Source organism: Pseudophryne corroboree, chromosome 4, assembly GCF_028390025.1.
Source record: "Pseudophryne corroboree isolate aPseCor3 chromosome 4, aPseCor3.hap2, whole genome shotgun sequence".
NCBI lineage: Eukaryota > Metazoa > Chordata > Amphibia > Anura > Myobatrachidae > Pseudophryne > Pseudophryne corroboree.
In genome coordinates, this window is record NC_086447.1 from 876,000,478 (window position 1) to 876,016,061 (window position 15,584).

Genomic DNA, 15,584 nt, shown 5'->3' on the forward strand with positions numbered 1-15,584 from the left:
ACCGCAAGACATTATCGCCGCGTTTGGCGAAAATTTGTTGCTTGGTGGAGGCCATGAAGGCCCCGACGGAGGAATTTCAACTATGTCGATTCCTGCACTTCCTGCAAGCAGGGGTGACGTTTGGGCCTCAAATTAGGGTCCATCAAGGTCCAGATTTCGGCTCTGTCGATTTTCTTCCAGAAAGAACTGGCTTCACTGCCTGAAGTTCAGACTTTGGTTAAAGGAGTACTACATATTCAGCCTCCTTTTGTGCCTCCTGTGGCACTCTTTGGATCTCAACGTGGTGTTGGATTTCCTAAAGTCGCATTGGTTGAGCCACTTAAAACCATGGAGCTAAAGTATCTCGCGTGGAAAGTGGTCATGCTGTTGGCCTTGGCCTTGGCCAGGCGTGTGTCAGAATTGGCGGCTTTGTCATGTAAAAGCCCTTATCTGATTTTCTATATGGATAGGGCAGAGTTGAGGACTCGTCCTCAGTTTCTCCCGAAGGTGGTCTCAGGTTTTCACTTGAACCAACCTATTGTGGTGCCTGCGGCTACTAGGGACTTGGAGGATTCCAAGTTGCTGGACGTAGTCAGGGCCCTGTAAATTTTATTTTTCCAGGACGGCTGGAGTCAGGAAAACTGACTCGCTGTTTATCCTGATGGCACCCAACAAGCTGGGTGCTCCTGCTTCTAAGCAGTCTATTGCGCGCTGGATTTGTAGCACTATTCAGCTGGCGCATTCTGCGGTAGGATTACCGCAGCCTAAATCAATAAAAGCCCATTCCACAAGGACGGTGGGCTCATCTTGGGCGGCTGCCCGAGGGGTCTCGGCTTTGCAACTTTGCCGAGCAGCTACTTGGTCAGGGGCAAACACGTTTGCATGATTCTATGAATTTGATACCCTGGCTGAGGAGGACCTGGAGTTCTCTCATTCGGTGCTGCAGAGTCATCCGCACTCTCCCGCCCGTTTGGGAGCTTTGGTATAATCCCCATGGTCCTTATGGAGTTCCCAGCATCCACTAGGACGTCAGAGAAAATAAGAATTTACTTACCGATAATTCTATTTCTCGTAGTCCGTAGTGGATGCTGGGCGCCCATCCCAAGTGCGGATTGTCTGCAATACTTGTACATAGTTATTATTAACTAATCGGGTTCTTGTTGTGAGCCATCTATTCAGAGGCTCCTCTGTTATCATGCTGTTAACTGGGTTTCATATCACAGGTTGTACGGTGTGATTGGTGTGGCTGGTATGAGTCTTACCCGGGATTCAAAATCCTTTCCTTATTGTGTACGCTCGTCCGGGCACAGTATCCTAACTGAGGCTTGGAGGAGGGTCATAGGGGGAGGAGCCAGTGCACACCAGCTAGTCCTAAAGCTTTACTTTTGTGCCCAGTCTCCTGCGGAGCCGCTATTCCCCATGGTCCTTACGGAGTTCCCAGCATCCACTACGGACTACGAGAAATAGAATTATCGGTAAGTAAATTCTTATTTTTGCAGTTATATTGCAGTTATATTTTTATTTTTGTGCTCAGTTGAACAGCTTTCTCGTTAGAAAAATCCATAGTATCTCTATGACTATTTACATAGGGGCGCATAGTTCCATATGTTTTCCTAATGAATGATTATCAGCAATGATATCAGAACTCTGGTTATACATTGTTTTCAGCAGTTTATAGATATATAAAGATCATTTGTGTTTTATATACGTTTATTCTACAGTGTTTCAGACCAAGGGGATTCAGTCATCAGCAGCAACAGGAGCAGCCTGCAGCGTCCAGCATCAAACCAAAGGTAAAATGACCCGGTGTCTATATCCTAAACATAATGGGGTCTATTCATGAAGCAGTGAAAAGTGTGTAGAAGTTGCCCATGGCAACCAATCAGTGTTGAGGTAACATTTATAAAGTGCATTCTATAAAATTATACGTAGCAGCTGATTGGTTGCCATGGGCAACTTCTCCACTGGCTCACTTCTCCACACTTTTCACTGCTTCATGAATAGACCCCAGTGTCTGGAACATCTTATCTGTGTCATACTGGCTGCTTCTGTCACAGTGATGATGAGCTGTAGACTGCATTATATCATATATACAGACTACCCACACCCTACAGTAGTTACTACTAGTGATATCTCATGCTGGTACATAGTGACTCTGGTACCAGATACACCATCAGAGCAGTTCCACATTACTGACCCCCTAGAAAGGGGCATGTTATACTCTGTACAGATCAGAGTTTGGTTGGCAGCTGTAGTAGTACTGTATGGTGCTTGTGTATAGTTTGTATGTTCTCTCTGAATCAGTATGGGTCTCCTTAGGGTGCTCTGACTTTCTCCAGCCATACGAAAACCTACAGGTATGTATGTTAATTGGATACTGACTACATGGTCCCTCATCTTTGTGTGCGTTGTGTGTCCCTGTGGTAGGGAATTAGATTGTAAGTTCCACATTGGCAGAGACCGATGTCAGTATATACACATACTGTATGGTGTTGTATAAAACAAGGATATAAATTACTTTATTTTATTGGGAACTGCACATGACATCACTGTTCTATTCCAGGGCAGCTGATACCCCTATCCCGCTCACGGGGGACAGCCAGACTGATGCAGACATCCTGGCCTTTGTGAGAGCGCGGCAGAACCTTCTGCAGAGGAAAGGTAACACTATTGTGTGTCTCTCGCTGATTTACTCCAGCTATCTCCGCTACAGTCCGTGGTATACCCTGACAGTGATGCTTTCCCCTGTGTCATGATTCTCAGTCAGAGGATATGTGCGGCATGGAGGGAGAGGATGAAACCATTTCCTTACAGCAGGCATTCCCAACCTCAGTCCTCAAGGCACGCTAACAGTAATAATCAGTGAGATCCAGGCTTCAACACAGATGTTTCAATCAAAATAACTGTGGTACTAATTAAATCACCTGTGCTCAAACATTGATATCACTAAAACCTGGACTGTTAGAGTGCCTTCACGACCGAGGTTGGTAATGCTTGCCTTACAGGGAGGTCAGCATCCAGGGATTCTTACAGTTTACTATGAAACCGCCACCTACAGAAGAAGAAGCCATTTTGTTTCTATGCCACTAGGACTAGCAACTTCACTGAGACATGAGGCACGGAATACCTCACACCTCACTGATGTCAGTAATTCAAGTTAATTGATAGAAGGAATATTGGTTCAGCCTAGGGCGTAGCTACCATAGGTGCAGGGAGTGCAGCTGCTATGGGGACCAGAGCATAGAGAGCGGCCCCCCTTCCCTGTCACATATGTCATACATTTTTCACCTTTGGGTGGTACATAGGGGCCCTTACAAACTTATGCCTTTGGGACTACAATATATCTAGTTATGCCCCTGGACCAGGGGCGTTTCACGAGAGTAGAGGGGACCCGTATGCAGCCTCCGTTGTGGGGACCCGTATGCAGCCTCCGTTGTGGGCCCCCTCCTCTCCGGCAGCTAGTAGACTCTGGCATAAAACCAGAGTCTACTGTGCATGCGCAGGTCTCCGGGAACAAGGCGCGAGTGCGATGTTCTGGAGGATATCTCCTGTGTGCATGCGCAAATCACTTGGAAATGGCTGTAGTACCCATTTTCCAAGTGATTTGTGCCCGCACTGCAGGGACGCCGCCGCAGCTCTCCAGAGAGGTAAGTATACTATATGGGTGCAGTGCACCCATTATAGAAATGCCTATGCCCTGGACCTGCTCATTGTAATGTGGTATAAGATGAACTGTAGGGCATTATATGAACTGGGGCACTGTAATGTGGCACAATATGAAGTGGCGTAATGTGAATTGGGGGTACTTTTATTGTATAATGTGTAATGTGTACTACAATGTGACATAATGTGAACTAGGGAACTACTATGGGGCATAACATTAAGTACGTCACTACAGATGGTGCAGCCAGACGACCCAGCGCCAGCCGCGCTACAGGATTGCACAGAGACACTCCCATTGCAGTGAATGGGGCACGTGCGTGTCTCACATGCACGCGCGTCCCAGACGCTGCGATAGGCGTGCCTCGGCGGGCGCGCTGCTGTGCAGACAGAGCCACGATTAGCGTGGTTCCATCTGTATATGGTTTAGAATATGAGCTATGACACTATTATGGGGCATACAATTAACAAAGTCCTGCAACGCCCCAGGGTTCAGCACTGCAGAATGTTTGCTTCGGCTACGCACAGAACACATTTTACGAACTGTTCCTTTTTCTACATATTCCGGCCTCTGATTGAAGTTGCACTGGGCCATATTCCAGCATCTGATTGAAGTTGCACTGGGGCATATTACAGCATCTGATTGAAGTTGCACTGGGCCATATTCCAGCCTCTGATTGAAGTTGCACTGGGCCATATTCCAGCCTCTGATTGAAGTTGCACTGGGCCGCAGCTCACTGTCATTTGTCTGGTTATATTAACAAGCAGAATTTTCATTACTGGATGTAAAACAATCCTCATCAGCTTCATGAAATGCCTCTATACAGCCAGCGGGGCCATCTGACGGGTGGTCTTCAGTTTGCCGGCTGTCGGGATCCCGGCGCACAGCATACCGGCGCCGGAATCCCGACAGCCAGCATACCGACACTTTTTCTCCCTCTTGGGGGTCCTCGACCCCCCTGAAGGGAGAATAGATAGCGTGGCGCAAGGGGCTCATTTGCGCTCGCCACGCTGTCGGTATGCCGGCGGTCGGGATTCCGGCGCCAGTATGCTGGTCGCCGGGAGCCCGGCCGCCGGCATACCCTACTACACCCCATCTGACAGCTGAAATACAAAATATATAGCGCTAAATAAATGAATAAAAAGCATATACTGCAAGGTGCTGTTAAGAATAGTAATGGCTATTTAATAACAATTAAAAACAATTCATATATACTGTTAAACAAACCAAAAAGTTAAAATGTGCAATAAGGCCTTTTCAATGATTTCTGGTCGGTTCATAAGGGCTCAGTCTCTGGAGAAATGTATGACAATCCTAGGCCTGGGAGAGTATGCTCAAAAGAAGGGATTTCTCTGACGTCCTAGTGGATGCTGGGTACTCCGTAAGGACCATGGGGAATAGACGGGCTCTGCAGGAGACTGGGCACTCTAAAGAAAAGATTAGGTACTACATCTGGTGTGCACTGGCTCCTCCCTCTATGCCCCTCCTCGTCCAGTTAGAATCTGTGCCCGGCCAGAGCTGGATGCACTCTAGGGGCTCTCCTGAGCTTCCTAGAAAGAAAAGTATTTGTTAGGTTTTTTATTTTCAGTGAGATCTGCTGGCAACAGACTCACTGCTACGTGGGACTTAGGGGAGAGAAGCAAACCTACCTGCTTGCAGCTAGCTTGTGCTTCTAGGCTACTGGACACCATTAGCTCCAGAGGGATCGAACACAGGGCCCGACCTCGATCGTCCGTTCCCGGAGCCGCGCCGCCGTCCCCCTTGCAGAGCCAGAAGACGGAAGAAACCGTAGGAAATCGGCGGCTGAAGACTTCGGTCTTCATTAAGGTAGCGCACAGCACTGCAGCTGTGCGCCATTGCTCCCTATGCACACCACACACTCCGGTCACTGATGGGTGCAGGGCGCTGGGGGGGGGGGGCGGCGCCCTGGGCAGCAATTAGAGTACCTTACATGGCTAATTGACACATAATACAGCTTTTAAGCTGTATATGTGCATAATCCCCCGCCATTATACAGATAAAAAAGCGGGAGAAGTCCGCCGAGAAGGGGGCGGGGCTATCTTCCTCGGCACACCGGCGCCATTTTCTCTTCACAGCTCCGCTGGAAGACAGCTCCCCAGGCTCTCCCCTGCAGTTTCCAGACATCAAGGGTAAAAAAGAGAGGGGGGGCACTAAATTTAGGCGCAAAACTATATATAAAAGCAGCTATAGGGAAAATCGCTTTTGTTAGTGTAAATCCCTGATTATATAGCGCTGTGGTGTGTGCTGGCATACTCTCTCTCTGTCTCCCCAAAGGACTTTGTGGGGTCCTGTCCTCAGTCAGAGCATTCCCTGTGTGTGTGTGCGGTGTGTCAGTACGGCTGTGTCGACATGTTTGATGAGGACGCTTACGTGGAGGCGGAGCAGGTGCCGATAAGTGTGATGTCGCCCCCTGCGGGGCCGACACCTGAGTGGATGGATATGTGGAAGGTATTAACCGACAGTGTCAACTCCTTACATAAAAGGTTCGATGACGCAGCTTTGGGACAGCCGGCATCTCAGCCCATGCCTGCCCAGGCATCTCAGAGGCCGTCAGGGGCTCAAAAACGCCCGCTACCTCAGATGGCAGACACAGATGTCGACACGGAGTCTGACTCCAGTGTCGACGAGGATGAGACAAATATACAATCCACTAGGGCCATCCGATGCATGATTACGGCAATGAAAAATGTGTTGCACATTTCTGACATTAACCCGGTTACCACAAAAAAGGGTATTATGTTTGGGGAGAAAAAGCAGCCAGTGACTTTTCCCCCATCTGATGAGTTAAACGAATTGTGTGAAGAAGCGTGGGGTTCCCCAGATAAGAAACTAGTAATTTCTAAGCGGTTACTAATGGCGTACCCTTTCCCGCCAACGGATAGGTTACGCTGGGAGACATCCCCTAAGGTGGACAAGGCGCTCACACGCTTATCAAAAAAGGTGGCACTGCCGTCTCAGGATACGGCCGCCTTAAAGGAGCCTGCAGATAGAAAGCAGGAGGCTATCCTGAAGTCTGTGTATACACACTCAGGTACTATACTGAGACCTGCTATTGCTTCAGCATGGATGTGCAGTGCTGCAGCAGCGTGGTCTGATAACATTGATTCCCTTGACAGGGACACTATATTGCTAACCATAGAGCATATTAAAGACGTAGTCTTATATATGAGAGATGCACAGAGGGACATTTGCCGGCTGGCATCTAGAATTAACACGATGTCCATTTCTGCCAGGAGAGTATTATGGACTCGGCAGTGGACGGGTGATGCTGATTCTAAAAGGCACATGGAAATTTTGCCTTATAAGGGTGAGGAATTGTTTGGGGACGGTCTTTCGGACCTCGTATCCACAGCAACAGCTGGGAAGTCGACTTTTTTACCTCAGGTTCCCTCACAGCCTAAGAAAGCACCGTATTATCAAGTACAGTCCTTTCGGCCTCAGAAAGGCAAGCGGGTTAGAGGCGCGTCCTTTCTGCCCAGAGGCAGGGGTAGAGGGAAAAAGCTGCACCATACAGCCAGTTCCCAAGAACAAAAATCCTCCCCTGCTTCCACTAAGTCCACCGCATGACGCTGGGGCTCCACATGTGGAGCCAGGTGCGGTGGGGGCCCGTCTCCGGAACTTCAGCGACCAGTGGGTTCGCTCACAGGTGGATCTCTGGGTTCTACAAGTGGTATCTCAGGGATACAAGCTGGAATTCGAGACGTCTCCCCCTCGCCGTTACCTCAAATCAGCCTTGCCAGCTACTCCCCAGGACAGGGAGGTAGTACTGGCGGCAATTCACAAGCTGTACCTCCAGCAGGTGATAATAAAAGTTCCCCTCCTTCAACAGGGACGGGGTTACTATTCCACAATGTTTGTGGTACCGAAACCAGACGGTTCGGTGAGACCCATTCTAAATTTGAAATCCTTGAAGGAAGTTCAAGTTCAAAATGGAATCGCTCAGGGCGGTTATTGTAAGCCTGGAAGAGGGGGATCACATGGTATCACTGGACATCAAGGATGCTTACCTACATGTCCCCATTTACCCACCTCACCAGGTGTACCTCCGTTTTGTGGTACAGGACTGCCATTACCAATTCCAGACGTTGCCGTTTGGTCTGTCCACGGCACAGAGGGTATTTACCAAAGTAATGGCCGAAATGATGATACTCCTTCGAAAGAAGGGAGTTATAATTATCCCGTACATGGACGATCTCCTTATAAAGGCGAGGTCCAGGGAGCAGTTGTTGGTCGGAGTAGCACTATCTCAGGAAGTACTACAACAGCACGGCTGGATTCTGAATATCCCGAAGTCGCAGCTGGTTCCTACGACGCGTCTGCTGTTCCTTGGTATGATTCTGGACACAGAACAGAAGAAGGTGTTTCTCCCGGAGGAGAAGGCCAAGGAGTTGTCATCTCTGGTCAGAGACCTCCTAAAACCAAAACAGGTGTCGGTGCATCACTGCACGCGAGTCCTGGGAAAGATGGTAGCTTCTTACGAGGCAATTCCATTCGGCAGGTTCCATGCACGGATCTTTCAGTGGGATCTGTTAGACAAGTGGTCCAGATCGCATCTTCAGATGCATCGGCTGATCACCCTGTCCCCGAGGGCCAGGGTGTCTCTGCTGTGGTGGCTGCAGAGTGCTCATCTACTCGAGGGCCGCAGATTCGGCATACAGGACTGGGTCCTGGTGACCACGGATGCAAGCCTCCGAGGTTGGGGGGCAGTCACTCAGGGAAGAAACTTCCAAGGACAATGGTCGAGTCAGGAAGCTTCCCTACACATAAACATTCTGGAACTAAGGGCCATTTACAATGCCCTAAGTCAGGCAAAACCCCTGCTTCAAAACCAGCCGGTGCTGATTCAGTCAGACAACATCACGGCGGTCGCCCATGTAAACCGACAGGGCGGCACAAGAAGCAGGATGGCGATGGCAGAAGCCACAAGGATTCTCCGATGGGCGGAAAATCACGTGATAGCACTGTCAGCAGTGTTCATTCCGGGAGTGGACAACTGGGAAGCAGACTTCCTCAGCAGGCACGACCTCCACCCGGGAGAGTGGGGACTTCATCCAGAAGTCTACCAGCTGATTGTAAATCGTTGGGAAAGGCCACAGGTGGACATGATGGCGTCCCGCCTCAACAAAAAGCTAAAACGATATTGCGCCAGGTCAAGGGACCCTCAGGCGATAGCTGTGGACGCTCTAGTGACACCGTGGGTGTACCAATCGGTTTATGTGTTCCCTCCTCTTCCTCTCATAGCAAAGGTACTGAGGATAATAAGAAAGAGAGGAGTAAGAACTATACTCATCGTTCCGGATTGGCCAAGAAGGACTTGGTACCCGGAACTACAAGAAATGATCTCAGAGGACCCTTGGCCTCTGCCTCTCAGACAGGACCTGCTACAGCAGGGGCCCTGTCTGTTCCAAAACTTACCGCGGCTGCGTTTGACGGCATGGCGGTTGAACGCCGGATCCTGATGGAAAAGGGCATTCCGGTTGAAGTCATTCCTACGCTGATAAAAGCTAGGAAGGATGTGACAGCAAAACATTATCACCGCATATGGCGAAAATATGTTGCTTGGTGTGAGGCTATGAAGGCCCCAACAGAAGAATTTCAGCTGGGTCGTTTTCTGCACTTCCTACAGTCAGGAGTGACTATGGGCCTAAAATTGGGATCCATTAAAGTCCAGATTTCGGCCCTGTCTATTTTCTTTCAAAAAGAACTGGCTTCACTGCCTGAAGTTCAGACGTTTGTTAAGGGAGTGCTGCATATTCAGCCCCCTTTTGTGCCCCCAGTGGCACCTTGGGATCTCAACGTTGTGTTGGATTTCCTAAAATCACATTGGTTTGAGCCACTTCAGACCGTGGAGTTGAAATATCTCACGTGGAAGGTGGTCATGCTTTTGGCCTTGGCTTCGGCTAGGCGTGTGTCAGAATTGGCGGCTTTGTCATGCAAAGCCCCTATCTGATCTTCCATATGGACAGGGCAGAATTGAGGACTCGTCCCCAATTTCTCCCTAAGGTGGTATCAGCGTTCCATTTGAACCAACCTATTGTGGTGCCTGCGGCTACTCGGGACTTGGAGGCTTCCAAGTTGCTGGATGTAGTCCGGGCCCTGAAAATCTATGTTTCCAGGACGGCTAGAGTCAGAAAAACTGACTCACTGTTTATCCTGCATGCACCCAACAAGCTGGGTGCTCCTGCTTCAAAGCAGACTATTGCTCGCTGGATCTGTTGCACGATTCAACTTGCACATTCTGTGGCTGGACTGCCGCATCCTAAATTAGTCAAAGCCCATTTCACGAGGAAGGTGGACTCTTCTTGGGCGGCTGCCCGAGGGGTCTCGGCTTTACAACTTTGCCAAGCAGCTACCTGGTCGGGATCAAACACGTTTGCAAAATTCTACAAGTTTGATACCCTGGCTGAGGAGGACCTTGAGTTTGCTCATTCGGTGCTGCAGAGTCATCCGCACTCTCCCGTCCGTTTGGGAGCTTTGGTATAATCCCCATGATCCTTATGGAGTACCCAGCATCCACTAGGACGTCAGAGAAAATAAGATTTTACTCACCGGTAAATCTATTTCTCGTAGTCCGTAGTGGATGCTGGGAGCCCGTCCCAAGTGCGGACTTCTGCAATACTTGTATATAGTTATTGCTTAACTATAGGGTTTTTTGTTCTGAGCCATCAGTTTAATGAGGCTCAGTTGTTGTTCATACTGTTAACTGGGTATAATTATCACAAGTTGTACAGTGTGATTGGTGTGGCTGGTATGAGTCTTACCCTGGATTCCAAATCCTTTCCTAGTAATGTCAGCTCTTCCGGGCACAGTTTCCCTAACTGAGGTCTGGAGGAGGGGCATAGAGGGAGGAGCCAGTGCACACCAGATGTAGTACCTAATCTTTTCTTTAGAGTGCCCAGTCTCCTGCGGAGCCCGTCTATTCCCCATGGTCCTTACGGAGTACCCAGCATCCACTACGGACTACGAGAAATAGATTTACCGGTGAGTAAAATCTTATTTTTACACCCTTAGGGAGTAATTATCCTGCTTTACATAAGTAATTACCAGTTCTGTGGTGATGCAGGGGATATCCAAGTAGCACTGGTCCAGATAGCAGCAATGGAGTCCAACACACAGTATTATGGAGTCCCTTAGTCCACAGTCAGCCTGCTGGAAGTCCCAAACAACAGAAGATATTTTTGGAAGGTCCCAGGATTCTGTATAGCATGGCCCACTGGCCAGGAGGTAGTCACTGACGCGTTTCACTGTCTAATGGCAGCTTTTTCAAAGGTGTCTGTATGGGGCCTGATAGCCCTTTTATATAGTCTAACCTTATTGTTGAACAACACCTGTGTAGCATTAGTAAACAATCCACCTAAAGTCATAAAAAAAATACAGAAAATAGTGCGGTGGAACAGGGAGGCAAACCCATAACTGATTATCTATCTATAGTATAAAAATGAGGAACAGATAATGTTTAAAATACAGGTTTTTATTTAATCTGATCACACGATCTCCGGATAAAGTGTTAACTGTCCCATCATTGGAGGGGTCTTAGTCTAATGGGACATACACACGGTGCCATTTTAACTACCGATATGGACTATATAGTCCATATCGGTAGTAAACATAGGGGGTATTTCAGATCTGATCGCTGCTTTTGCACAGCGTACGGTCAGGTCCTAACTGCGCATGCGTATGCACCACAATGCACACGCGTTTTGGATAACAACAAAGAGCATAGCCAGTCAGCGACAGGATGGTGTGAAAAATCTGATCGCCCAGGCGTTCGCAAGGTGATTGACAGGAAGAGGCCGTTTGTGGGTGGTAACTGACCATTTATTGGGAGTGTCCGGAAAAATGCAGGCGTTCCCAAACGTTTTCAGGGAGGGTGTGAGACGTCAGCTCCGGCCCGGATCAGCCTGTTTTGATCGCACTGTAGGAGTAAGTCCTGGGCTGCGCACAGACTACACACGGTGGATTTTTGCAGCTCAGTGTACACATGGGATTGCACACTTGTACGGTGAATCACTTTTTCATACTTTACTATCCACGTGGACTACGATTGGGAACGGTAACCTGTGCTGAGGGGTCACAGTGCACTAATTGGGGTTCCCAGTCACTTTACGAAGAAAACAACACCAAAAAAACCATGAAAAACTCATGTCGACCTTGTTCATGTCGACCTAGTGGCCGTCTCGACCTAGCCACTGTCGACCAATCGGTGTCGACCTAATGGGTGTAGACATAGACGCTGTCGCCCCAGATTCCGATACCCCTTTGGAGACTATTTCTCTCTTACAACTGCTTGGGAAACCACCACAGTAGCGACTGTCATGTACAGTATGTACCTCTATTGAGATATATATTAAGACTCTGTGATAGTGTAGGACCTGCATGAAGGTGGGGTACCTTGGCGAGCGGTTTGCAGGCTTCCGTGCATTGGCCAATTCAATAACTAAACCCCCATCATTTATTTATTGATGATGTGAGGATAAGTGGGCTTGCTATGGTGAGTACTGAATTTTCTGTTTGTGTGTGTATATATATATAGTTCCATGTAAGAAATGGCACTCAGAGTCGGCATTAGTAAACAAGCAAACGAATCTGTATTGAAGTTGAGTACTTTCGGGGACAGCACCCCGTCCTCAGAACTATACAGCAGATAAGACAGATAATGGAATAACACACTTACCCGCAATTTAAACCCCCTATCACCAATCACCTCCAATACAGTCTCCCGCGGTCAAAACGGCGTCCACAGCTGTGTACTGACGAGCGTGACGTACACCCGGCGGAAGTAGTCACATCGCCATGGTAACAACCTGCCTGCGTTCCAAATAGAACGGAAGCCTGCGCTCCAGGACGTGTAACACTACCAAGGGCTGTCACTGCATCGCCAGTCACGTGACTGTGAAACTGAGCCGATCGCGGGGGATCCAAACACTGGGCTGGGACCTGCACCCCAACCCATGTGTACAATGTAGTCCACAGTGCGAAATAATGGCCCTCATTCCGAGTTGTTCGCTCGGTATTTTTCATCGCATCGCAGTGAGAATTCTCTTAGTGCGCATGCGTAATGTTCGCACTGCGCATGCGTCAAGTAACTTTACTAAGAAGAAAGTAATTTTACTCACGGCTTTTTCGTCGCTCCGGAGAACGCATTGTGATTGACAGGAAATGGGTGTTACTGGGCGGATGTACGGCGTTTTAGGGGCGTGTGGCTGGAAACGCTACCGTTTCCGGAAAAAACGCAGGCGTGTCTGGAGAAACGGTGGGAGTGCTTGGGCGAACGCTGGGTGTGTTTATGACGTCAGCCGGGACCGAAAAGCACTGAATTGTTCGCACAGGCAGAGTAAGTCTGGAGTTACTCAGAAACTGCTAACTCGGTTTTGATCGCAATATTGCGAATACATCGGTCGCACATTTAAGATGTTTAGATTCACTCCCAGTAGGCGGCGGCTTAGCGTGTGTAACTCTGCTATAATCGCCTTGCGAGCGAACAACTCGGAATGAGGGCCAATATACATAAAAATGCCCATACAAAAACATACAAAAAAATGCAAAAAAAATACATTAAAAAACATATATACTAGCAACAATGTTATGGAAACCAACTCCAACCGTGCAGTATGCTCCCTCGGAATACAGAGAGAACAAGTGCACAAGAGGAGACAGAGTAAGGATAAAAAGTACATATCAACTATAGGACAAAAAAGAGGGTGATCTATACACCTATCTATACACCCACCATAGGATGACTCAAAGAACCAACAGTGAATGGTACCAATAATGCTCATAGACAGGAAATCTCCAATATATAAGGGGGCCAATCGTACACTAAGAGGCAGGAACCCAGACGGAACTAGTTTAAACTGTTCCAATTTATCTTGTCATTGAGACCGCCTGGTTTAATGGTACCAAGCCTCACTATCCATCGAGATTCTTTAAGTAAAAGAACCTTAGCTCTATCGCCCCCTCGAGGTGATTCTGGGACATGGTCGATCAAAAAATATCTGATGTCCTCTAATTTATGATTAAACAGCTTAAAATGACGGGGAACAGGTTGGTCAATATCTTTACCCGCTAGTGATAAACGTATCGCTGACCTATGTGCGTTCATACGTTCCTTGAATTTACGTGTGGTCTGCCCCACGTAGAATAACCCACACGGAATCCATTTTCTTTATCATCCACTAGGGGTCACTGGAGTACTCTTGGGATATGGACGGGCGTAGCCGAACAAGGGCACTGAATATTTAAATTTAGGACCCTCCCCCCCCTCCATATCCCCGAGTACCTCAGTGTACGACCTCAGTGTTTTTTCGGTGCTCACAGCACGAACAAGGCTTGTGGTATATCCACACTTGGATTTTTATTTTTAAATTTTTATTTTTACTTTTTATTTTTACACTTAGCACATCCCTTCCCAGTTTCTGGAAAAACATGGGTCCGGGATAGTGCCGCTGCACGGGCAGCGAATGGCGTGTCGGTCCTCACAAAGAGCACCCTCACAGCCACAGGCGCTACAAGGCAGCGCATGGCGTGTCGGTCCTCACAAAGAGCACCCTCACAGCCACAGGCAGACTGTCTCCTACTGCAACTGGACGGAGATTACAAGCCCCGTCACAGCCAGGAGGAGAGCTGAAAACTGGACGGTGCTTACAGTAAGAAGCCCCGTCACAGCCAGGATGGAAGCCCCGTCACAATCTGGACGGAGCTTACAGAAGTGCGACACTGCAAGGTATGGTGGGGGGGTCAGGGCGGTCAGCTCACGCTGCCGCCCTGCTGTGTGGGAAAAGCCTTTATTTTTACCGCCGCTTTGCCCGCCGCTTACAGAGGACCCCGCTGAACGAGAGAGCGGCCGCACGTCACTCACAGACGCCGGCCGCTCTCCCAGCCACTGTACCAGTACTCTGCCACTGTAACCGAGCGGCCGCACGTCACTCAGACGCCGGCCGCTCTCCCAGCACGGTAACCGAGCGGCCGCACGTCACTCAGACGCCGGCCGCTCTCCCAGCCACTGTACGCGAGCGCCGCCCAAGCAGCCACTCTGCGTACCCGGGTCTAAAGCTCCGAGCGGCCGTACGTCACTAAAGACGCCGGCCGCTCTTCCAGCGCTGCACCCGGCCACTGCTGTATGAGGCGCCGCCCGTTCCTAGGGCTCCCCGGCGCACTATACCAGCGCTCCCCGGGTTTCCCCAAGCTCCCTGCACTCGCTTCCGGCGCTGCACAGGGAGAAGCTACATCACAAGCAGCGCGGCTGCGGGGGGGTGACGGTGAGTAAAGCCCATAGCAGCAGCAAAGGCTGCATGGGTTAAGACACTGCTCAGTTCTAAATAAGAGACTGCTCAGTTTTTAAACAAGTTATTGACCCATAGCAGCAGCAAAGGCTGCTTGGGAATAAGATATGTTGGAAATAATACAATTCACTGCAGGCAGTGTTGAGTAAAGCCCATAGCAGCAGAAGGCTGCATGGGGTAAGAGACTGCTTAGTGTTTAAACAGTTAATGAAATAACTGGAAGGCTAACTAAAGCATAAGGCTGCATAATGTATTGTAAACTGCACGGATTTTACTGTATAATAGACCTGTAACTGTAGAATAGGCTATTAAGCCTATATTTAATGTATAATAGGCTATTAAGCCTATATATTAACGCTGCAGCAGGTAACCTGTCCTGTGATTTTCAGTGGAAGCATGGCATGACGGTCATTTTAATCATTGCTGTTCTTCCAGGTTATAATTCCAGAACATTCCGCCCATACACCTATACTCCACAAGGAGGCGCAGGGGTGTTAGTGGGAATTTTTTGGTTCAGTTTTCACATAAGTCAGCCATGTAATCTGTATTTCTAATTAATTCTAGAACATTCCTGCCCTACATCTCTCAGCCACCAGAGGCGCAGGGAAGTTAGTAGGAATTTGGTTGGGGTTTCATATGCC

General features: G+C 48.9%; 1 protein-coding gene across 3 annotated transcripts in view; it reads left to right on the forward strand.

Annotated features, from left to right (window-relative positions):
• Positions 1-15,584, forward strand: part of KIF6 (kinesin family member 6) — an 873,149-nt gene that overhangs the window by 770,778 nt on the left and 86,787 nt on the right. For 2 of the 3 annotated variants that reach the window (XM_063918838.1, XM_063918840.1), the window contains exons 20-21: positions 1,701-1,772; positions 2,543-2,640. In XM_063918838.1, coding sequence (XP_063774908.1) covers positions 1,701-1,772; positions 2,543-2,640 — 170 coding nt within the window. Of the gene's footprint in view, positions 1-1,700; positions 1,773-2,542; positions 2,641-10,672; positions 10,864-15,584 lie in introns of those variants that run through there. The other variant, XM_063918839.1, reaches the window with a different exon arrangement.